Here is a 25,706-nt window from a genome sequence, read left to right as displayed (position 1 = left end):
TGGGAAACCTAACCCTCCAAAAACAGGCAGGAGATCCTTGCCTCTTCCCTAAGTCTCGGGTTGTGAGATGTGGGGCAGGAGCCCTGTTCTGGGGTCGCTGTCCCAGCAAAGCGGCCTGTCGCTAAGTGAGAGTCGCCTTTGCTCTGCAGAGAGGTTCTTCGCCAGTGCGTTGCCCACGGCCATGCCTTCCGTTTCACCGAGTATCAGAAGGAGATAATTTTGTTTAGTCTGGAGCCATAGTTTGAAGGCTTTTAGACCTCTTTTTTTTTTTCTATGAAAGGATTCGTAAGTTATGTGGAAACAATTCGAGGAATGCTACGTTTTATTTTATGGTTAACAGAAACCAATCTCTTGCAGGGGTGGGCGTCGGAAACTGAAGACCTGCGGACCTCCTCATGTAACTCTTGCTCGCCTCTCAGTAGATCAGGATTAGAGAATCAAAGCCTTCGTGGGGTGGTTGCCCTTCCATGGTGTTTGTAAAATAAATCCACTCACAGACCAGCGGCATTTTAGAAAAAGAGATCCTTTAAGGCAAAGCCATCTCTGAATCCTGTGAGACTTAACAGTTTTTGGCTGGGAGCTCTGGGTCTGTGCAGAGACGCCAGTTTGACCACAATGGGTTGATGCGGGCTACATTTTTAGGACTGGCAGGCCTCGAGCCAGGACCCCCTCCTTTCCGCTCCTTCCCACCCCAGGGCAGCGGCGAGTCTTGTGTGCACCATGTAACTCAGAGCGGTGGGTGTGTGCTCAGTAAATCCTCACGGGGCACCTCTGGGAAACCAGCTGGCTGCTGTTAAAAGAGGAAGCTGATCTACCGAGTGCAGGACAGGGAACGGGATAATCTGTGCAGAAATGGAAGCAACCTTCACTCTTCTCCCTCTGATTTTTAAACACTGCTGACCAGTGTCTCTGCTACTAGTTGTAGAAATTTGGGGATTAAGAAGTAGGACTTTTATTTGTTTGTTTGTTTAAATATATTTCTATTGATTTCAGAGAGGAAGACAGAGAGAGAGATGGAAACATCAATGATGAGAGTCATTGACTGGCTGCCTCTTGCACTCTCCTTGCTGGGGATTGAGCCCACAGCCCGGGCATGTGCCCAGACCAGGAATTGAATCGTGACCTCCTAGTTCATAGGTCGACACTCAACCACTGAGCCATGCTGGCCGGGCAGGACTTTTATTTTTTGTATAATTTTTAGATTCCCTCCTGTTCTCCAGCATTTGAGAGTTTGCAATGGGTGTTTATTGATACTGGCCCTGAGTGGGTTTGAGGGGGTTGATGAGCTTTACAGAGGGAGATGGCTGGCTGCTGTCGAGAGGTTCGGAGCAATTCATGAGGGCCTTGCCAAGAATGTTCTTTACTCTGAGCCCCACTGGGCCTGACCACATTGACAGAGGTCGTCCACCTGGTAGGCTCTGTGCCAACATTCATCCTCAACACAGGCGTGCAGGAGGAGCATTCTTGCTTGTCTCATTCATGACCTGCTGCACTTCTAGTGTCAGAAAAGTTAAATATAAGTCTGGGGTTTCATCTATGTAATCTTTTAAATGAAGAGTTAGTGATAGTGGTAGATTCTTCCCACCCTATTATTTTCAGAATATGTTCACTTGTTGTTTTGATACCAGAACTTTGCTAAGTATTGCACATTTTTTGTCTTTTTTTTTTTTTTTTTGAGTTAAAGTACAGTTGGCATAGAGTATTGTGTTAGTTTCAGGTGTACAACATAGTGATTTGACATGTATGTATCTTACAATGTGCTCACCACTCTCAGGCTGGTAACCTCCTGTCACCGTGCAGAGTTACTGATCATTATTGACAATATTCACCTTCACCACTTTTACCTGTGTCTCTCCACCCACTCCCTTCTGTTTGTTTTTTGTTTCTGAGTCTGTTTTTGTTCTGTTCTATTTGTTCATTCTCATGGCATATTTGTATCCACGTGACTAAAACAAATACCTTTCTTATAGCTGCATCTGTTAAAATGAAGTTACTATGGATGTCCGTCTGTACGGGGATAGAGTTGGAAATACCCCATACAATTTGCAGAAGAAATGTTTTGTGTTCATAAAGATGCCTATTTCTATGTAAAGTTATCTTCAGTGAAATGACTTTGAAGAATATTGCAAATTACCTCATTGTGTTAGAATTGTGTTACTTTAGATACTACTGCACTCGGACCAGCCTAGAATTGTGTTACTTTAATAGTGACTAAAATTCATTGGGTTGATGGCTGGGGTTGGTAATTATTTTTGTGTCTCACCAATTTTAATTATCGTGGCTTTTGAAAAGCCAAATTTTACCTAATTTTTTTACTCATTCAATAGGCATTTAGTAAGCACTAACTGTATGCCACCTTCCCTTGACAACTCTGTATACATGTTAGGAGGCAACTGATAAATGTCTCTCTCTCTCACTCTGTAAAAATTAATAAAAGACATATCCTTAGGTTAAGATTTAAAAGTTAAAAAAAAAGAAAGAAAAGAAAAAAACACCACTTACTGAACCTAACCCATTTCCTCTTTGACATTTCAGTTGTATCATGAATTTAGAAACTAGCGGGTGATTTAAAAAAATAATATGTGCTCATTTATGCTCTGTCTTCTGTCTCCCTCTTTTCCGCTCTCCATTTCCCATGCCTGGGAAGCAGAAGGCCCCAGTCGATTCATCGCGCCCAGTTCTCCAACAAGTCGCAGAATCAGCCTACAGATTTGGTCTGGGTTCTGTTGCTGGAGGTAAATCATAATGAGTTCACCTTTTTCATGTTTATTATTCCTCTTAGATTTCCTCTGGCTTCCCATCTTGAAATATTAAAACCAAACACCCTCTAGCCTGTCCCTAAGCCACTTGTCAGTCTGGACCTGTGAAATGGGACAGGAGCAAAGGGAATTGCCCCCTCTCTGCACCTGATTAGGGACTTAGAAGTGGCTTTCTCTCTTATTTGTCTGCAGATGGGCTTGCTAGAGACAGATATTTAACAGTGCAGTTAGGCGGTAGGGATGTGCTTCTTGAAAACTGACACGTCTTAGCCTTTCATTCACTCGAGTGGAAATCCATAATTGTTAAGGGTAATTGTTAATACGGTTTCAAAATCTGTTCACGCAAAATTACCTTTTTTCTTTGGCCAGGCTCCCCTTTGACTTTGCCCCCCCCCCCCCCCGCCCCCCCTTTTCCTCGGACAGACCTTCATTCCTTCTGAAATGGTGGCATTATTTGATTTCAGCTGTGGGAGCCACTGCCGTGTATCCCATCGATCTTGTCAAAACGCGAATGCAGAACCAGCGATCAACTGGCTCTTTTGTGGGAGAACTTATGTATAAAAACAGCTTTGACTGCTTTAAGAAAGTGCTACGCTACGAAGGCTTCTTTGGACTGTACAGAGGTTAGTGCCGTGTGCTAAATTCGTGCAAGGTGAAGCCGTAGCGAGAGGTTTGGTTTTCCATCGGAGTGCCTGAAAGGTATTAGAGAGGCTGTGCTGGAATGGAAATGCAGCACATTCTCAATTATCCATGCTAATGGGAGTAGGCCCCAGGCATCTGGGGCATGGCTAATGAAAACAGCCCATCATCCGAAAGCTAGTTACATTGCTTGTACTAATATGTTTTATTCCTTAAAATAATTGCGTTTATAAACATCTTCAGTGAGTTTTTAAAAGGCTCGTCGTTTGTGTCCTTGAAATCGCCCCACTCACCAGATCATAGGGAAAGGCATTCTGGAGACAGGACAGAGCCTCCTGGGGTTAATGAGTCTCCTTGAATATACACAGGAAGTCCATCAGGCGGGATCCAAGGCTCAGTGGAGCTCTCTTTTCCTGCCTCTCTCTGAGTTCAAGTTGCTCCTTCCCTGCCTCTACCTCTGTACCCAGTGGAGTTGATTCACACGCCAGCCCGGTAGTCCTGGACCCAGCTGCTCCTTTAATCACCTCGGGTTCATTAAGCAGTGAGAACAGGAGCAAAAAGTATGCCATCGCTCACAGGAAGAATCCCACAGTCCCTGACGGCTTTTCCATGGGCCTTGCCTGCTTTCCAGCCTCTCTCCCTTTGTGATGGCCATCTACAGAGAAAAGTAGCAGGAGTATTTGTATCAGCTAGAGGATGGTTTTGCAAGGCAGTTCAGGCTGAGCCACTCTGCCATTTGGTAACTGCAAAGCCGGCGGGGTCTCCCCTCCTCTCCCTCATCCCCGCTTGCTCCAGAAGAAGGAAATAGTACTGAGTGCCCTGCAGAGACAGGCCTTCAAACTGGCAGCCACGTAAGCCTGTGCCTCTGTGCCTCTTCTGCCATCTGCTGACTCCAGTCTTCCTCTTAAGCATCTAACTATTAAAAAGAAAAAAAGGAAAGGAAAATAAAAAGACCTCTCATGAAATCTCTCACCTTAGCAACTAGGAGGCTTCCAACTCCAGAGGAGTTCCATTTTACAGGTTCTGTTGTGTAGTGGATAACCCCCTTCAAAGGCCCTTTGATCTTTCTTTTGCCCCCTTCCCTTCACCCCTGCCTCTTCTGACAATCGGGAAGGTCTTTGACCCCAGGTGATTGATGATGACCCTTGCAGGGTCACTGCCTTCCATTTGAAATACTTTTCCCTCCTGGTGACAACAAACCTGGCAAATGAAACGTCTCCCAAGTAGTGCAAGGTTAATGTCAGAGCTCCTGCTTCATGGCAATTCAGGCAAAGACGGCCACCTTCCCTGGTCCCCTGGGTTAGCATCTGTAGGGGGCCTTGCACCTCAGGTTGGGCAGACGTTGGAGCCTTAGCGTTGCTTCACAAACTACTTCTGTGAGCTTTCCTCGGTCTTGGGGAAATGTCAAGGCTGTCTTTAGATAATGCTGAGAAATACTGGCGTCCTCCTGGATGCCCTTCATGTCCTCATGTTGACCTGGTTTGTTTTTAAATCTGTTTCCAGCTCTTTGACTACGCCGGGCAGGTCTTGATTCTTGGTTGCATCTGCATTTCTTTCTTTGACCTGTCCTCTTGACCCCATGGACCCAGCAGCCTGAAGCATACCTGAGTGCTGAGCCATTGGGGGCGGGGGGGGGGGGGGATTCCCACAAATGCCTTGCTGTTGGAGCTATGACTTGTGAGAGACAGGGAAGGGGGAGCGAGCCGTCTATTAGATAGAGATGGAGGCTCATTCTGAAACCATGTCTCTGGTTTAGTAATAGCCATTTATCTAACCTGTTTGGGGTGCCAGCACCCTGAGGGGTTCTCTGTCAGAAGATGCTAAGTAGAGTGTGAATATAAGGGCATCAGTTCTGGAAGTTACCTATGTTCATGTCTCCCTGATTTTTTTTTTTCTAATAGATGATTTTAAAACAAACGATTTACTATAAAACTTTGTTTACCTCTGTTCTATTACTGGGATCTTAAAAGCAAAGAGATGATTGACAGTTCAGGTTTAAAACAATGATTTACAATCTTGCTTCATAAATTACTTATTGCTATTGATTGGTTGGGGACCAATTCCCTTTAGGGCCTTGCACTTGATCCTTAATTAATAATTGTATATAGCTATATTTGTGGAAATGCTTATCGCCAGGCAAGAGTAAGATTTGATGAAAATGGGAAACCATCGTTGCTAGCAAAAAAAGAATAATAAAAACAAAAAAGACCTGAAGTATTTCTGAGAATCAGTATTCTAACCTTTGTGTATAAAGTCAAGCTATAAAACACCCTACATGCGATTCTTTGACTATAAATCTCTCATTAAGTGTAATTTTATTGTTTTAAAATGCTATTATTCCCGGGGAAAACTGTTAAGTTTCAGTTTTGAGAATTTAAAATTGCTGCTGTTAACGCTTCACCTAGCAGTATTTGAGAAGGTGTCAGAGTACATCTCTAATTAATAAACATGTTTCGAAATATTGAGCATATTTTTTCCTGTTCTGGAATTTTGCTTAACCTGTAATTTTCTGCATCAAGACATATATAATTGCTAATATTTTCTGAATAGTATAATTTGGGAATGTTGCATAAGTAAGGTCCCTTCCCCATTTTAACATAATTTATATTTGGGGGGACAGTTGGCAGTTGGCTCTGGAAGAAGGTGACTGCTGCGTGTCTTCTTCTTATAAGGTTAATAAGGATCCCCCTCCCTCTTTTTTCTTCTAAAAATAATACAGATTTATAAAGGGAAGCTGTGTTTGTGTTTAGGAGTAAGTCCTCATGAAACTACTAGAGTGTGGGTTATTTTTAAAGAACTTTTTCAGCACTCCGCAAGTTGATCTCTTTCCTTCTCTGGCGGTGGCCAGCATCTGTCAGATAACACAGCGTGCGACTGTTAGTAGTTGTCCTCAGTGAACACGGAGCCCTGTGCCTCAATGCCCCGTGCGATATTAGTATTGTGGTTGGTTAGGTCTTATTCTTCATATCTCTGTACTTCTTGGTCTCTGGAAGTCTCTTTATTGGGTGGTGCTAAGTCTTGGTTATTAGAAAAAGATCCCCTTAGAAGTCCTATGAGTCTGACTCTGCAAACCTTCTCTACAACACACACTAGTCAAAGGGATTGTTTTTCCTAGTTTTTTCTTTAATTTTTGAAAACCAGGCCCCCAGGCTAAGTCTCTCTGTATGCAGGGAAACAACACCTGAGATAATCCAGAGCTCTCTGAAGTCACTTGTGAAAGTCTTTCTCTGTTTCCTCCCCAGTCTTCCAAGTGATTAAACACACTCAGGTGTTTAAAACCCTTAATGAATTACCTGACAGCTCATTTGGTTTGAATGAATCGCATGATCAAGTGAGTCAGTCATTGGTCTGCTCTAGACTTGGCATATTAAAGAAAAACAATTGATTGGGTAATCATCCATAATGAAATGCTCTTCACGTTCCAGGAATAGCTAATTTCTGCCTTGAAGCTTTGCTACACTCTCCTCCCTTCAGTGCTTTAGGTAATGGGATGAGTAGCCTGAGAAATTGGAAAATGTTTTGGGGAGGATCTTAGGGAGAAAGATGGATTCAAGAGAAATCAGGATCCATGAGAAATACTTTTGAAAGCAAGGTTTTGATTTTTGTTTCTGCTGAAAGGAGAAGAAAATCTGTCCGAAAGAAAAATTAGATCATTTTATGAATTAAAGTGAATGTGGAGCACTGCATTATCTTTGAGATAATTGGCAATATATATACGTGTGTGTGTGTGTATTATTATTAAAAAACCCATTGATCCAGGCGTGCAAGGTTTCCAATGTGTCTATTTCAGGTTGTCTGTGTGGTAGCAAATGCAGTCATCTTCCATCCTGGAATGTTCTCAAGGTGACATCTAGAGGATATTGTGGTGATATATCTGGAAGTTATTGATATGTGTGCATTCTAGAAGGAAGTTTTGTCAGACAGCTCTTTTCTGCCGTCTCTTCTTGCGGTTAATGGTTCTGTTGAAGGGGATATCCAAATGTATGATCCACAGAGAGATCTCTTCTTGCATAATTCTTGTGGATAGACATAATTTTAAAAACTCCAGCACCAACAGGAAAAGATAGGAACTCCTACAACTTTGTTTTGCATAACTGAGGAACCAACCATCTGGGAACCAACCATCGCGAATCTGTGAACTGTACTGACTCGTGGATGCCCACGCATGCCCACCAAAGCTTCTAATGAGTGCAGAATGATTGGCTCGCGTTTCGTCTTCGTGGTCAGTTTCTGCACATTTCGAGGGTATCAAACTGTGATAAGATCAAAAGGCAGATATTTGGATCATAGGAGACCAAGCAGAAATGAACAAAAGACTTGGGCAGTCCCTGAGCTGGGTCATCAAATCTCCAGAAATCTACCTACAGCGAGCCAGCTGAAGTGAGCACAGGGCATTTAAGTAGGAGAATAAGGTAACACTAACTCAAACTAGGGCGGGACAGAGCGTTGTCTGAGGTTTGAGAAGGCTAGATGAGCTTAGAAAACTGGGAAAGGTGACAAAAAGATGAAACTAGACCTAGCCTGGAGAAGATTAATGACCGAATTAGTTCTAGGCCTCAAGAATGACCATTGATAACTAACTAGCTACTGTCAGTTGCTGAGACCAAAATAAGGGAAATAGATTCAACCTCAGCACCAAGGAAATCGTTTAGGTAGAAGAAAACTTTGAAAGTAGCATAGACCAGAGTGAAAAACTGAAGGAGAGGGTCCGATCCTTTTCAATGATCTTCTGCTTCTAGAAGGCCCCCAGACAGAAGAGAACTCAGTTTTTCCTAGAGTCTAGGACCTAGACCATACTCAGGCTCTGACACTCCCAAAGGCATCCTGAGCCAGAGGTAAGATAACAGATGTTGAGTAAAACATTTACCCCAGATAAAGGAGCATTTAAACCCTAATATCTGCATCTTGCCTCCCCGCCCTCCTTTCCCCAGCCCCAGTGTGGTCACCTTGGGGTGGGACCCTGGATTGCAGGGAGCTCTGTGAAAGGGGGCAGTGTCCTTGGGAGGGTAGCGGTGCCTCATGCCCAGGGGCAATATGAGTCAGAAGCAGACAGACACGTGGGAGGGGGCGGAGAGAGGGAAGGAATGTGTGAGCAAGTGAAGAGAGAAGGCCACAGAAATCGGAGCTGGAATAAAGGCTTGAAGGCTGGGCACCAGGAGTGCTGAGAGCTCCCGAAGGAAGGTTAATCTATTGTTGACAGCCGGGAGGGCTCTCTGGGAGGATGGGGCAAGTGGAGTGGCCCAAGTGGTGAGGTCAGGAGGGTAAGAATGTAACATCGGAGGGCTTGCCTCCGGGGTGAAACTGGATAACACAGAAAAGTGCTGGATGTGGCTTTCGCTGCAGGAATCAGGGTATCTCACGCTTTTAATTTCCCCTGCCAAAGCCTACTTGTCTCTGCCCGGAGTGCCTTCTTCCTCATTTTTGCTGCTCTGAGCTACCTTCCCAGGGGCTGGGGTGGCCACTCCTGACCTTGCTTTTGTCTAAGACAGAAAGGCGGCCTTAGTTAGGGGGTTCCTTCCTTGCCCTAGCCGCTCCATACCTGTGCTCCTGCTTGTCTTGTGCAGTGTGCCCTGTGAGGACATTTCCTACACTGGTTCCAGCGGTCCATGCGCCAGCCCTGGCCCTGCCCGGCTGCTTTCCCTGAGCCTGTGCCCAGTGGGTTCCCTGACTCTCACCTGGGCAACAGGTCAGCACTGCAGCTTGGCTCTTATGTTGAGAAGAGCCTTATGTTAAGAGCCTGGAGAGAGTGAATTCAAGAGCCTTATGGTGAGAGCCTGGGAGAGTGAAGGAGGCATGCTGTGGAGGCCCGCACAGAGCCACCGTCCTTGTGTGAAAGGTGTGCAGGGTGCTGGCCCCCTGGGAGTCAGGCCCGGAAGAAATGCCTTCGTGGGGCAGGAAGTCCACTGGAGTGAACAGGGAAGAGCTGAGCATTAGGGGGTTAGAACTCTGGTGTGAGTGCCAAGGTGGACTTGGGTTCGCTGTGAGTGCCACTTCCTAGTCACCAGATAGTCAGTGATGTGGGACAAGCTGCTTCACCTCTCTAGATTCTGGTTTCCATGAAGGAAGAGGAGAGTGAGGGTGATGATAATGGTGAGGAGCATAAACATAAACAGCAATAAAAACCCCCACTCTGTGAGAGTCGCTATGTACTTGGCACTGTTCTGAGGGCTTCCTTTTATCTTTACCCCATGAAGACGGGTCTGCTTTTATCCCCGTGTACAGATGGGGGAACAAAGGCACAGAGAGATTGGGGAACTCACTCACAGTTGCACAGCTAATAAAGAACAGCATCAGAAGCCAACCCCAGCAGCCTGGCTGAAGACTCGGTGCTCGCCTGCCATTTAGTAGAAATTACATTGTCAAATGTTGCTTAGCCTCAGAGGTGGAGAAATGCTTACATTCTTAACGAAAACATTTTATTGTAGCTTAAGGACGTAGTTGGTGTGCCATATGTGTGTTGCTTCCTTATCTTTGCCCAAAGTAAGTAGGGCCACTCGATGCTGTGAGACCACATGTGCCCTCGCTGCCTAGGGACAGCTCCTCTTAGGATGGGCCTGATGCCATGGCAACAGCATCATACGAGGCCTTTCTGCCTATGGAGGGGTTACATCCCGATAAACCCATCGTAAATAGAAAATATCCTAAGTCAAAAATGCACCTAACCTCCCAAACATCGCAGCTGGGCCCAGCGGTTTCTGCTGAACGTGTATCCCTTTCACAGCACGGTCAAGTCGAAAGTCTGAAGTCAAGGGCCCTCTGTCCTCCCTACCTGACTCTGGACTGTGGCCATTATTCGGGGCACATCACCTCTTGTAAGCAAGAAGAGAGACGGGGATATACCTTGGTCAGATAGTCAAAAAATGCATCCCATTTTTAAATATCTGAGTTAGGTTGTGAAAGTGTCTGGCTCTTTATATGCATTTACTCATATGATTATCATGATAAACCAGGGATAAACTAGTATCCTTGGTTTATGTTGAGTACCCTGAAGTTCCAAGAACAACATCCCCGAGGTCACTCAGCACGAAGGAGGTGCAGGCCGAGGCTTGCAGTCCAGATCCGGCTTCCCACAGAGCCCTTGGTCCAAGCCATTCATTTTGGTAAAAGTGATTAAAAAGCAATGGTTTTAATTAGGCCAGCTTTGTTAATAAGTTTTTTTGTGTCTGTTTTTTTTTTTCCATAGTATCTCCCAACTCTGAGACTCTAAGCCATTTTCTAAAAAGATTTTAAGTGATAGCATAGTAGCCCTCTGACCCAGTGCACTGCTACTTTTGCGGGTGCTGGATGAAGCGAAGTTCTGGGTTCCTGATGTGGGCTTCGTCCCCACACCTCCAGCTCAGTTCTCACCAAGTTGCACCAGGGACTGGAATCAAGGGGAGAATGTGATTTATACCTCAGCCCCATGGAATTTGAAGACCAAACGCTGTATTAATATTGTACCCTGTAAATCTTTTCTCGCATTAGCAGCCTTCTGGTAAAGTTTGCCAAGGAAGCACTGCCATGTGTGCGGATGGAGCTGAACTAAAATGAGAAGATTAGAAAACTAACCACACTAATAAATTTCATTTGAGGCTGTTGGAAAACAGACTGCTGTTTTGACAAGTTAGAAACAACACACACATCCATTCTCTGTTTCTAATGGTTAAAGTGAATTTCCAGAACCCAACAGAAACGCCTCATATTAGAAGCCTAATTTTTCTTCGGAGTCACCCAGATGTCAAACCGAGCTGTGCTTTAGGCTTCAGTGTGATCGTTTTGACGAGCCTGAATGAGACCGGCAGCTTTAGGATTATGGAGCCACAGTCCCCTTCCCCCTCTGCAGTCAGGGAACCAGGAGGGTTATTGAAACCCCCACCTCTGTGACTTTTCATGGTCCCACAGATCACGGCCCTTCCCAAAGGACATTGACCCAGCATGAATGGTGCCAAGGCCATATCTGTAGTGCCACTCCGATTGTCGTCCACAGCCACCTTTGTTTCCCTACCCACAAGAATGGTACTTATCCAGTAGCCCCCTGAGTACCAACATCTGGCCCAGGTCTTTTTTTTTTTTTTAATTAAAAATTTTTTTTAATATCAATATTTTATTGATTTTTTTTTTTTTTTTTTTTTTTTTTTTTTTTTTTTTTACAGAGAGGAAGGGAGAGAGAGAGAGAGAGAGAGAGTCAGAAACATCGATGAGAGAGAAACATCAATCAGCTGCCTCCTGCACACCCCCTACTGGGGAAATGCCCGCAACCAAGATACATGCCCCTGATCGAAATCGAACCCTGGACCCTTCAGTCTGCAGGTTGATGCTCGATCCACTGAGCCAAACCAGTTTTAGCTGGCCCAGGTCTTAGGACTGGATTTGTACTTTGGTTTTATTCTTACTGAGTGGACATTATTCAGTTAATATGGTGAAACCGGGGGCCTTCCATTACTTTAACTTCCTGATTACTCTTCCGGCCCTTCCCCTGCCTCTAGAACATTTTACTGATATTCACTCTCGGTTTTAAAATGAATTTGGTTCAAGCTCCTTCCCATGGCCTAGGAGAGAAGCAGGTAGGAGCCCCCTTGCGGCCAGACCGCCTGGCTGAGCCCTGACCCCCACCTGACAGCTGAGTGACCTTAGGCGGGCTCCTTGAGGTCTGCCTCCGTTTCTTCATCTGTGGATGGGGGCAAAAATAGCACGCACTGGTGTATCGGTGTTGACTTCCTGTTGAGCGGATTGAATGGGTTGATTCACACGAAGCACAGAGCGTGGAGCCTGGTGTGTGATAAGTGCCCCCAAGCCCTGCCTGTTGTCATTATCTCTGGGACTGTCACTTATTGCCAGGCCTGTGACCTCACCTTCCCTAGCCCTGTATGTGCCATGGCCTTGAGATTTTTGCACATCCTCTTCCCTCTGCCTGGATCACCCTGCCCTCTGTATCTCTTTTCCACAGCTAGTCTCCGCTTATCCTCACAGAGCCAGGTCAAGTGTCTCCTCTGTGATGCGTTTCTCCCTGCTGCAGGCAGGACAAGTGGTTCTCTCTGCTGTGCTCCCATCGCCCTGGGCTGAGGACTTACCGCTCTGTCCCCTCGCTGGCACTCAGGGACACCGAGGCTTCCCTTGTCTTCCAAACGGAGAATTTCCCCGGGGGGTGCAGGGTTCCCACCGTGTTCATCGCACGCGGCCAAGCACGCAGAAGGCATTTGGTAAATGTTTGCTGAACAAATAAACACACGGTTTTCCTTTTTGTTTTGTTTTGTGTGTGTGTGTGTGTGTGTGTGTGTGTGTGTGTGTTTGCTGTTCACAGTGCATTACTAAATTTACAGCGAGAAAGACGAGTCTCAATAGCTTAAAAGGCTGCCTGAAGTGATTGTGTCTAACCAAGTGTAGTCATTTGGCTCTGTGGGCTGGTTTTTAATAGTCATTTAAAAAAGACTGTCACCGGATAGTTACAGAGACAAGAGATCATCATTTAAATCACAGTGCTTTCAACCCATCCATGGTGTTGGTCTACAATTTAATGACGAGGAAAATACATCTAGCAAGTAAATATTTAACTAAACATTTGGGCACTTGACTTGAATGTGGAGGGCAACACGGCAGTTGTAAATGTTAAGATGTAGTTTAACCAACTTATCCCAGCATTTTACTGGTAGAAATTAATGTTCTTTCATGAAGCAATAATACGGCTTTCTTGTCATATTACAGATATCATATCATCTCATGTTATGTGGTCTAAGAAAAATGCTATAAGTGATCGAAGTTTAGGAGAGAATGCTCCCTTCGAATAAGAGCCCTGGCTTTGCCCAGGTGGTTTCCTAGTCACGTTTTCTGAGCTGCTTTGGTTCACTCCACCAGCCCACTTGCTTTTTGTACTCGTGGCACTGACACAGACACGGCTTCAACAGGCCGCTTTCCCCACTCCACACGGGATCTCTGCAGGGTGTGTCTCTATGCTGACTGGCTGTCACCTCCAAGGATGCCATCCCACTCTCAGGAGAAGGATCCTGACTGGCCGTCATCACTTTTGGAACCAAGGCTTAGGGCCCAGGTCGCTGAAATAATTTGCCTGAACATCTTTTACGAGTCTTCCCCAAGTTCAGTCAGCTTGGCCCTAGGGATGAAACAAGCTCAAAACAGGGCTGCCTAGAGAAGATGTCACAGACACCAGGGTCTGCAGGACTCAGGCAGGTTGTGTGATTGGACAGATGAGTCTGGGTGTGAGAGGCACAGGCCAGAGGCAGGTGTGGTCTACAAGCATCGATTCTTGAGAATGAGGCCTTAGGTTTGAATCCCAGTCTACTTGTCAGCTGGATAATTCAGACCAAATTACTTAATCTCAGTATGCCCCAGTTTCCTATCTGTAGGGCAGTTATAAGAATTAAATGAGTTTGCAAAGTGCTTTGAAATGGTACCCAACACATCATAAACAATGTCAGCTATTTCTTAAGAAAATCTTCACTCGTATCAGCATGCTCATTATCATTTTGTCCCACAATGAAATGAGCTTCCTTTTTTTAAAAAATACATGAAGCTCTCTTGGTCTGTGTAGTTTTTCCTGTTTGTAGAGCCACAAGCACGGAGAAAAGGTTTCCACAGAGCAAGAAAAATGATGAAGACAGCTGGCACTCCTCTTCATCGCTATATGGGCTGTAGGGCAAGCTGGGCACCTCTGTGTATGGGTGCCGGGGTCCTGAATAAAAGAGCAGGGCCTTCCCCAATGGAACTGATGCTGAGAAATGGGCCCAGGCCTCTCACATCTGTCTGTCTTTATAATAAGCTCATATTATGTTTGACACTTGACACATCTGCAGGCTGGTACCGCCCTGAATCTGGTGACTTTTGGCCCCAGGCTGCTGCTTCAGGAAGATGGTATGGGCAGGGCTGGTCTCTCAGAACAGGCGCCAAGTGGCCCTTCTTGTATGAACTAGAAGATTGTACTTACAGAGGGTAGGACCATGAAGCCCCTCCCAGGGACAGCAGTGTGATCTGGGGAACTGTATGTTCTGATCTTCCCTGTGAGCTTCCTGTGTGTTTCCAAGAAAAGGCATCTGACTTTGATTTTATGTTCAAACGATTATATTTTTTAGTTCAGATATTATATCCACTGTTGTTGCAACTCCTTTCCTAGAAGTAGCCCTTTCATGTCCCAGGCCATCCCCTCCCCTTTGGGCTCTGAGTGTTAATTCCCTCTTATCTGTTACCCCACACCCGTTAACTCTCCATGGCCTTCCTCATTCTACCCTGGTATTCTGGTAACAACTGAACAAGAGCAGTCAAACCCAGTCTCTCTCTCTCTCTCTCTCTCTCTCTTTTTCAGTCTCCTTTCCTGACACACACATGTTCATGCACACACACACATGCTGCATGTGCACACACACACACACACACAACATCAGTGTATCCTGTTTATTTTCTACAGAGCATGTGGAGTGGTCTTTTAAAAATATGAATTAGCACCCTCCCGTTTTCATCTGACTTAGACATTCTCAAGCTCAGGATCCTGGCCTTGGATGTGGCTGTAGCCCCTGGCCCCTCAGGGCCTCTCGCTGGGCTTGCCGCATGCTTTGTGGCTGTAGCATCCGGCCCGCTCCCTGCCTCTCCTGTGCTGCCTCATGTGACGCGGCACACTGCTGTCTTCCTGCTCTGCTCTCTTCGTCCCATCGGTTCCCCTTCCCTGGAATGCAGTTTTCCCCAGTGGTTACTCTGTCTCCTTCCATCTGAGACCTGTCAGAGCAAGAACCTTGTTTGCCTTGTGCTTGTCACTGAGTCATCGTTGCCGAATGAATGAATGAATGAATGGATGGATGGTTGAACTGTGGTCATTTAGGGGTGGGGGTATGGGGAAAGTGTTAGAAAATAAAGTAATCTATTCACCAAAGTTCACTTATGCAGAGGCAGGAGGGAAAGGAGCAAACTTGCCATGGAATGGGATTTCCTACATCGCTAATCCTGTTGATTTGCCTAACGTGCAAACGATGCCGCTTGTGAGAGGGGATTGACTTGGGCCTGATGTGGCTGTGAGACTTTAGTCCTCAAAACATTCCATTTTGAGTATTCTCATTAAAGGTAATAGCAGAAAATTGCCCCAAAGATTGCCCCGGTTTTTCGGTGGTGATCCCTTCTTGAGAGCTGTTAATTTGTTTAGCTAATGCTAATTTATTTCATATGCTTCTACGTTCTGTTGTTTTCTAGGTCTGTTGCCACAGCTATTGGGAGTCGCCCCAGAGAAGGCCATAAAACTCACAGTAAGTCTGTTGAGTGGATGCTTCTTATTAAAGGAGTTTGCACACTCAGGAATCCAGTAGACAGTTCGTTTGGGAAGCAGCAGGTTGGCGCTGCCTCAGAGCTGCTGACGGATAAAGTTTGAACATCGGGCGCTCACCACGCCCAGCTTCTCCTTTTTCCCCACTTCACACTGACCATCCGAAAACAGGGTGATACCCTTGAGCAAGACCCTTAGTGGTTGCCGCCAGTATCATCACCCGCGCCACTGTGGTATTTCAGTCCCTACCCTACGAGGTTCTTTGCATGAATTACCTGTGACTGTTTTCATCTCCAGGAAAGTATGACTCAGAGTTTACAGACAAGGAAAGTGAGACTCATAGGGTTTAAGTATTTACCTGTGTTCACACCAGTTATGAGTGGGAAAACTGGAATTCCAAGGCAGATGTTTCTGCCTCCAGGGCATGTACTCATTCAGTTACACATGCCGTCTACAGGACTTCTGGTTAGGCCATATTCTGCAAGCATTGGCCAAAGCCACTTGTTGAGGGCTTTGAGCTCTAGTTGAGGCTGATCCTTCATCAGATGGTTTCTCCAGTGTGTCCGCCCCCGTCGGGCAGATGGTAGGGATTCACTGAGTGTCATGGAACAGAGAGCTAATGCATGCACAGCACCCAGGCCATGAAGCCCAGGAAGTCAACTCCACTTTTAGATTGGGCTTTGTAGCTTTGCTACCTGAGAGCCTCCTTTTGCCATCTTATTACATGACCTTGGGACAGCTAATCTTTCCTTGCTCACAGCTTCCAAAAACACGTGATTGATCCTTAAAACTGCTTTTAGTGCATACTATTTTGAGACTATTTTATACTTAATTAATTAACGCTATTGACGTTTTTTGAGAATGCTTGAGAAAATTTTTAGATACTGAATTTTGACTTAAGTTGAAAGAAAAAATCTCCTGAGCCAAGTTTGTCTCAATGATGAGTGTTATTTTAGATTAAATCTTGTTAGAAGACTTGAAAGTGGTTTTTAATCAAACCCCTTAAAGCAGTTTTTAAGTTATAAGGCACATGTTTTCATTTTGTCTCTATTGTTAACATGTTTCTCTTTAAAAAAAAAAAATTGTTTTATTGATTCTAGAGAGGAAGAGAAAGGCAGGGAGAGATAGAAACATCATTGATGAGAGAGAATCATTGATTGGCTGCCTCTAACACTAGGGATTGAGCCTGCAACCTGGGCAGGTGCTCTGACCAGGAATCGAACCGTGACCTCCTGGTTCATAGGTTGATGTTCAACCACTGAGCCACACTAGTCAGACAATATATATCTCTTTTTATGCTATTGTAATTGCAGGACATATTTGAATTTAAGGATTGTTAGCCATTGACATTTTAATTTTTTTCTCCTGGAACTATCAGGAATATACATACATACATACATACATACATACATATATTTCCTTTTGAAAACTATCTATATGCTATTCAGAGCACTTTTCAAACTCCTTTTAAGATTCTTAGTTAATTTAGTGTATGATTACTCTCATAAAGTGGCAGAAAACAGTCACATCTATTTAAAAATGTATGTTTACATGTGTTTAATGGCTTTCTTTATTTTTTTCATCGGCTTCTATACATATTTTTTCTTCAAGGTGAATGATTTCGTGAGGGATAAATTCATGCACAAAGATGGTTCTGTCCCACTTGCCGCAGAAATTCTGGCTGGAGGCTGCGTAAGTACCCTTTGCAGATCTCTGCATTGAAAAGATTTGTTTTTCGCACCTATCACCACCGTGCTAAACCCGTGTGGACTCCGGCTTCTGTTCAACCGCAGATCCTGTGCCAGGCAGAGTCTCCTAGGGCTCCTCGGCTTTCCCTAGCAAGCGAGCCGTCCTGAGGTGGAAGGGTAAATGTTCCCGATCTTTTGCCTGCGAAGCCCTGCCTGCTCTGTTTCTCACTGCTTGCGGGCGGGTCTGCCACAGAAGTCATTTGGGGCAGAAGTGTTTGGCCTTTGGAAAACCATTCCTGCTAACCTTTTTTAGGACGTTCTTTCCTCGGGGACCTCTCTACCGGGTCAGGCACTAATATTTGTAGTTTGAAGTCGGCGGCCATAGCTCTCTGCTTTGCTTTAGCTCCTGCGTGCCGGCAGCTCTCCAGGCTTCCCCATGCCTCCGGGAGGGGAGGTCCCGGGAAGTAACCGGCTGAGTGCGCACTGCATTGTCAAAAGCGCTTGGAATGAGTTGTTTCTTTATGTGGATGAACACCCTGCATCTTGTTCTTAAGCTCAGCAGAACACGTCTCGTTTTATCTCATGTTCAGGTTTGTTCATGTGAATGTAAATACTTTGGGTAAATTAAACTCTTACACAAAGAATGGTGCTATTCCAAGATAAGGTAGGTTAAATAAATGGGCTTTGATCACCAGGGCAGTGCAATAGTGGTGTGTGTGTATATATATATATTTTTTTCTTTTCTTTTTTTTTTTTTTTCTTCATGTAAACCTATGTTTCTTATAAAGAAAGGCGAGGTCACATTTACTTTTTTTAATTAGCTCATTCTGTTCAGGCAACGGTATTCATAAAATAATCTTTGCTTGAAAATTGTTGAGTTTAGAAGCCGGGCAAATACCTCGGACTATTATGCCTTTATTTGGCAAGGGCTTATTGTCCTGTCTAACATTGAATGGGGCTTCCTTGAATGCAGCAGGAGCTGAGAAGTCCTGGCTCCCGGTAATTCATGAGAGGTGGACGGACTGGGGCTGTGCCTGCCTCTCTGTTTGATCACTGACCTGTCGTAGGCGGCCAGGTAGGAGCTCCTGGTCTGGTAACTTTAGGAGCATTTAGAAGGAAAAAGGGAGCCTTTAATGTCCTAAATAAAAAGGGTACACAGAATAATAACCAAAAGGAATATTAGGAGCTGCAGAAACCGCTCTTCATGTAACACAGTTTCCATTTGAGTAACTAGGTTTTCTCATTTGAAACAGGCACATCCCCAGGTTGTACCCAGCCTGTCCTGCAGGCTGTGCCAGGGGGCCCGGGTAGCAGGGCATTTCAGTAGGTCAGGTGGGTTTGTTTTATATTATATTATTATTTTTTTTTTTATTAAAGTCTGGTTTTAAACCTGCTGAAAAGACATGATTATATATCTCTGTTAAGAATTTAAAATGTGAAATTAATGATGTGATACGGCTCAAGATTTTGGCAATAATCTAGAGGTTTATTTTCTTTCGAATGAAAGCATTTTGCCCGCACAGGAGTCTGGGTGCCAAGGAGATTTGTTGTGGCACGTAGTGTCTCCCCTAGGTGGTCTTGTTGTCTCCTGCGTGGTCGCCCACTTCAAGCACAAAAGCCCAGGTTGGCATCTGGAGTGGTGCCTCGTCATTGTAAAGAGGTGCAGCCCTCCTTCAAGCCTGATCTAAACACGGGCTTAAAATTGGAGCCACTCGGGCTTTACAGCTACTTAAAATAGCTGTGAAATGAGGTCTGCCATCCTTCATCTCAAAGGCTGGTAGACAGTGGTCCTCAGTGTTTCAAGTCTCCTGTTTTGTCTCTCCCTTCACCCTCCCCACTCCCCCTCCTCTCCTCCTGGCATGGCTTTAAGAAGTAAGAGTTTATTTTGCAGGTAAGCAGTCCTGTAGGTAGCAAACAATCCAGTCCTCTATAGCTCCCTGAGGTGCAGGATGGATGAGTCCACTTTTATGGTGTTTTTTTTTAACAGCAGGAGCATCTCCCTTTGCAGACTTTGGCAGTTTTCCTGATCATCCGGGCCAGCTACACACCTTAGAAAGTCCCTGTGAACCCACAGCCTAGAGTGTCCGTCCTATTGGGAATACAAAGGGTTTTGAGAAGTTGTGTCACATGAGCGGTTCCCCTGCTTAGTTCACCCAGGCATTTCCAGGCGCTGACTTTTAAGCCCCTGGGCAGCTCACCTTGCTTCATTATTACCGAGAATTAGTACACATGGCTGGCTTCTGCACGTGTAATCAAAGCCACTCATTTCTTTGAAGAAGGCCTTTTCTATGTTATGCTCTGTTTTCTGTAAAAACAGAAAATATGCAGGGAGGTCTTGGTCTCATAACCTTCACAGTGCTTAGCTAAAGTAAGAGTATACTATAAGGTTTGATTTCTTTTTTTTTTTTCTTTTTTTTTTTTTTTTGAGGAACAACAAAAATGTTAATAAATTTGGAGGAAAAAGGGATTAAATTATTTCCTATTCATTCATTTATGTTTGATATAATAATATCCTCGAGTGAAGTGATTTAAAAATACTCTTCTCTTTCATTGACACACATAAAAGGGTGAGTCTATTTTAAAAACTCATTTTTTGCACACTTACAGTTTAGAACATTGAAAAATTTGACTTACTTCAGTTTTCCAAGCATTTGTATAGATTCACACTTACCAGTAGTGTTATATCCAACACAGTTCAAATGAAGCTAAAATGCTGAGCCTGGGGTTTATAGACTCTAAATCTGAAAGGTTCTTGTGATGTGTGTTTTTTCCGTATGTTGGTTTAGGCCAGAAGTTGTAGGAGTTTGGACAGAGACCTGGACCCTCAGGTGACTCTAATAACCTATATAATTTCTGGGTACATTGTTGTTATTGCTGTGTTGCTGTTACTTTAGGAAAAATAACATATGTCATGCCATGTGGTCTGTAGGTTACAGTCCCTAATTCCACAAAATAAGTATGAATTGACTGTCTTCTATGCATCTAGTGGTATAGTCAGTTGGAATCCGAGGGGACTGGAATTTTTAGCTTGTGATCCTTTGATCTTAATGTCATCAGATAAAATGGGGCCATGGCTAGTTTCAAGGAGATATAAATATGTTGATCAGCTTAGTAAATGAAAACAAATGGAATAATATTCACCAGAAAAAAATGTCAAAACGTATGAACCTCTGTCTTATAAAGCTCATATTATTAAAAATTATTCACATACCAATAAAAATAGTATTCTGTAATAATTTTTGGAAAGATAAGTGAGCATGACTTTTAAACAACAATCTATAATAATAAAAGCATAATATGCTAATTAGACTGGACAGCCTAACAATGTTCCAGAGGACCTTCCCTATCTTACCAATGAAGCCGAGGCTGCAAGGGATGAGGCAAGCCACTACGACTCCAAGGACCAAGCCCCTTGCATGAATTTCGTGCATGAGGCCTCTAGACTATATATATAAAAGGCTAAGTGCATGGCTAACCAGCTGACCAGCTGGTAGCTATGACCACACTGACCACCAGGTGGCAGATGCTCAACGCAGGAGCTGCTGAACGACAGCAACTTTACAGAGTGCCCTCTCACTCTAGGACCCTTGGGGATGTCAGACTGCCAGTTTTGGCCTGATCCCCATAGTCCAGGCTGAGGGACCCCACCTTTTGAAGGGACCCCACTCACTCCACAGATGCCCTTTGAGCCCCTATGCCACTCCAGGTGCGGCCAGCTGGGGAGGGACTGAGGGAGGTTGGCTCCAGGGCATGTCAGCCTGTCTTGCCCAGCCCCACCCAGCCCCTGCCCGCCACCTTCTAATTAATTTCCTTTCAATGTGCATGAATCTGTACACTGGGCATCTAGTCCTTTGATAATAGGCTCACTGTATTTTTCCATTGAGATACATACACACATACATGCACGTGTGTGTGTGTGTGTGTGTGTGTGTGTGTGTGTGTAAATATATCTAATGCTTATGGGAGTTTATAGCCATTTTAACTGGAAAAAATAATTGATATGCTCATGTTATTGGTGAAATTTATTCTCTCATTAGAAATTTTTAAGCACAGAGGACCCATAAGTCTGGCTTTGTGCTTTTAAATGATATCCTAGTTTCTACAAGGAGAATGGTTTGTAGGAGGGGCAAGAGTGGGAAGCAGGGAGGCAGGTCAAGAAGGACTTGTTGAGGTCCAGATAGGAGATACATGATTAATGATGTTGAGCATCTTTAAATATACCTGTTGACCATTTGAATGCCCTCTTTTAGGAAATGTTTATTCAACTGCTTGCCCCATTTTTTTTTTGGAGTGGATTATTTTAAATCTTTCTTTTTTAAAATTCCAATGTGCATTCAGTATTATTTTGTATCAGTTTTAGTGGACAGCATAATGGTTAGACAAGCTTATGCTTTACAAAGTATTCTCTCGATATTTCAAGTACCTGCCTGACACCATGCATAGTTGTTACAACATTATTGACTATATTCCCTATGCTATACATTACATCCCCATGACTGTTTTATAATTATAAAAATAAATTTGTACCTTTTAAAAATATATTTTTATTTGTTTCAGAGAGGAAAGGAGAGGGAGAGAGAAAGAGAAACATCAGTGATGAGAGAGAATCATTGATTGGCTGCCTCCTACATACCCCTACTGAGATCCAGCCTGCAACCTGGGCATGTACTCTGACCGGGCATCGAACCATGACCTTCTGGTTCATAGGTAGACACTCAACCACCAAGCTACGCGAGCTGGGCTAATTTCTGCTTTTGTGATCTTTCTCTTCCCAGGCTTTTCTGTGGACATGTGTCCTCACAGCAGTTTTCTTAAGGCAGAGTTTTAATTTCTCTGTGCAAGTCTCTATGCACATATCCTAGTTATAAATATTGAATGACATGAGGCTTACTCATTAAATTGAATTTCTTTGGGGTTACTCTTATGTAGCATGTCAAGTAGCCAAGATTTATTATGTATTATGCTGATGCTTGGGAAATAAGGTCATTTTTTAAATACTTACATTTTTATAATTCATTTGTAGTTTAATGAAAATCTAATTGGTAGTTGTATCAAATTTTATTATTGCTATTATTTGGGATAGTCTCTGGGGTGTATTTTCTGCCTACTCCGAAGAATATAAGACCGTATTGTAAGGGTTTCTTTTTGTTTTTAGGGTGTTTTTTTTTGTTGTTTTTGTTGTTGTTCATTAATGGTAATTTTTATTTTAGTAGTTGACTTACAGCAAGATTAAGTGAATTAAATTAACTTTGCTTTCCTAAGTTTTACATTATTTGCAATGCTTTTCATTCACTTCCATGTTTTTACAAACTTAAAACATACATATTTTAGTTAAGATCATATCACAGACATTTACTGTATTTCAGTATGTTATAATTATGATTTTTAATTATGAAAAGAATAATCATATTAAAGCTGTGGTAGAAAACAAAGCAAAATAAGCTGCCCATATTTCCTCAGTTCTAATAGTGTAAATTTTCTTACTTTGTACTTAAGGTTTATTCCTGTTTTCCAACTCTATTGACTCTAAGGCTTAGAGTTTATATGGCCTGTTGTCTTGTTAGTTAGGGTCCTGCTGCCCTGGTCGGGTGACTCAGTTGGTTGGAGCATCATCCCTTGCAGGTTTGATTCCCAATCAGGTTGTTTCACAGGAAAGGATTTCCATGCTCACTCAGTGAAGGAACTAACCTTAAATATTTCCTATTTATTTTATTTGTTTCTCAGAATGGCAAAATAAATGAACCACCAGATAAATGTAGAATCTTAAGAATAGGATGCGGGCAAGCCACATGGGATATTTGCTATAGCTTATTCATTATTGCCTACGTCTTTAGTAGAAAATATTTTATTGAGTGGGTAATGGGAAATTATGATGTCAGAGTCATGAAGGAATCATAAAAAAGAGTTGCTTTAAAGCAAAAAGAGACTAACAATAATGGCATACTACTGCACACCTATTAGAATGGCTAAGATCTGAAACACTGACAATAGAAGGCAAAGTATGAATGGGTGATTGTGATGTGTCAGTCACTTGTAATACAGTTGCCACTCTGGTGGGGGATGTTGATAATGGGGAAGCTATGCATGTCTGGGACTGGGCATATGGGAAACCTCCATACCTGAAACTGCTCTAAAAAAGAAAGTCTTTAAAAAATAGAGAAAGAGAGAGGCAATAACTACCAATAATAATAATAATAATAATAATAATAATAATAATAATAATAAAATTAGTCATGGCAATATCTAAATTTGGAGGTTTTTGAGAAGCCAATGAGGCATCTCCATCACAGTTTGCCCCAAAAGTCTTCTGGGACAGGAGTGGGACGAAGGCACTGGGCTGGAATAAGAATTATGTGGCCTGCCTTCTTCTATGAAACGTTCTTTCTGTAGACTTCTGCTTGGCTCTGGGCAAAAATAAAGAGATGGCTGATGACACTGAGGGTTCATAGGGGTGACCTGCCTGCCCAAGGGCTGCCTTGGGTGGTTCAGAAATGTCATTTTATTAGAGGGAAGTTCAGCTTGTGATGGACCCTGAGCCCGTGAGGTGTCTCCTTTCTGTTTTCCTCCCTTTCCCTCTTTGGGGAACGTCTTAAGAGTTGTTTGATTTAACACAGTTCCAATGTCAGGCCATCGTTCTGGTGTTCTAATAAATTGGGGAGGGCTTTGTCATGATATGAAAATATGAAGACAGATTGGGTCACAGCTCTCACACAGTTAAGGTACTGTAGACACTGAAGGTCTGTGAATCATTAAACGATTCTGGTCATAGTAGTCAAAATAGACATGTCTGCCAGGCAGAGCCCACGCGTGAATATATTTGACAAGTCTATAACTTAATGGTTTTTTAGTGTCAGTCAAACAGATTCTACTTTGGTTTCTTGGCCTGGCCTCTATAGTCCTATGAAAACCGTACGATAGCAATTTTCAACTGGTGCGCTGCAAGAATTTTTAAAACATGCAATACCTGATGATGTAGTCAGGGCCATTGCCTCATTTCCCTTAGATTGTCAAATGGAAAAATGACAACAGCCACACAATAATAACTGTCCGGTGTGAATGAATCAAAATGATACCTTTTTTTTTTTTTTTCCAGATTAGCAAAAAGTATATTTTTTTGATGTGCCACAGAATTTTAGTAATTAGGTTGTGTGCACCATGATGAAAGACGTTGAAAATCACTACCCTATGAAGTTGAAAATGTGAAATTTAATATTTATAAAAGGTGTAAACAGTATAGCCTTTTTCTGCCTTACCATGCAGTTAAGAAATTAAGAACGGGAAATTTCAATTTGGTGCCTCCTGTCTCAAAAACATTAAAGTGGTGAGAATCTATTCTCTTTTCAAAGTTCTTAAAAAATGTAATGACAGATTTTTTTTTTTTTCTTTCCTTCAGAGCTTAATTTACACAGCAAATCAAGGGAGAAAATTCTGTATTGCTTTATTGGAGATGTACATTTATGTACAGCCTAACGAGGTATCAGTTTGTTGGGACTGCCATAACAAAGGACCACAGGCTATGTGGTGACTTAACAGAAATTTGCTTTCTTACACTTAAGGAAGCTAGAAGTCCAAGATCAAGGTGTCCGCAGATTTGGTTTTTTCTGAAGCGCCTTAGCTTTGCTTGCAGATGGCCATGTTCTCGCTGTGTCCTCACATGTTCCCTCCCCCCCCCCCCCGCCTGTGTATTGTCTGTATCATAATCTCCTCCTCTTACAAGGACTCCAGTCTGATATGACCCGAGTCCTTATGACCCATATGATTCCATGTTACCCCAAATTACCTCTTTAAAGGTCCGACCTCCAAATACAGTCTCATTCTGTGATGCAAGGTTAGGACTTCAACACATAAAATTTGGAGGGACACGGTTTAGCCCATAACACTAAGGGTCGAAATAAAGTTGTTGTTTTCCTCAGCTGTCCAGATGGACTCCTTCTTAATTACAGAAGAGGATGACATTTCCATGCAGAGCTGGATGGAGCCGGTGAACTCTGGGCCTCATGCTCCTTCAAGTTTGCTGGCTTCTCTGTGGGTTGGTCAGTGCTTGTTTTTAGTGCTTATGAACATCAGTTGACTTCTTTTGGGGACTACATTTTACTTTGATTTATTTATTTTAAATACATTTTTATTGATTTCAGAGAGGAAAGGAGAGAGAGAGAGTGGGAAAGAGAGAAACATCAATGATGAGAGAGATTCATTGATTGGCTGCCTCCTACATGCCCCCTACTGGGGATAGAGCCCACAACCAGGTCATGTGCCTTAACCAAGAATCAATCTGTGACCTCCTGGTTCATAGGCCAGCGCTTAACCACTGAACCACACCAGGTAGGCAAGCACTGCATTTTATTTAATTTATGCACTGCTCTCTGCTGACTATCTGTTTTC

The 25,706-nt window shown here is 43.5% G+C and overlaps 1 protein-coding gene across 2 annotated transcripts in view; it reads left to right on the top strand.

The window, feature by feature from the left end:
* SLC25A13 (solute carrier family 25 member 13) overlaps positions 1-25,706 on the top strand; it is a 153,341-nt gene that overhangs the window by 88,985 nt on the left and 38,650 nt on the right. For both annotated transcript variants that reach the window (XM_084896668.1, XM_084896667.1), the window contains 4 exons: positions 2,651-2,735; positions 3,224-3,382; positions 15,567-15,619; positions 17,248-17,328. In XM_084896668.1, the coding sequence (XP_084752794.1) occupies positions 2,651-2,735; positions 3,224-3,382; positions 15,567-15,619; positions 17,248-17,328 (378 nt within the window). The remainder of the gene's footprint in view (positions 1-2,650; positions 2,736-3,223; positions 3,383-15,566; positions 15,620-17,247; positions 17,329-25,706) is intronic.

Source organism: Pipistrellus hanaki (genome assembly GCF_964339955.1).
Source record: "Pipistrellus hanaki genome assembly, chromosome: 10".
Classification (NCBI taxonomy): domain Eukaryota; kingdom Metazoa; phylum Chordata; class Mammalia; order Chiroptera; family Vespertilionidae; genus Pipistrellus; species Pipistrellus hanaki.
This window is presented reverse-complemented; position numbering and strand designations above follow the sequence as displayed.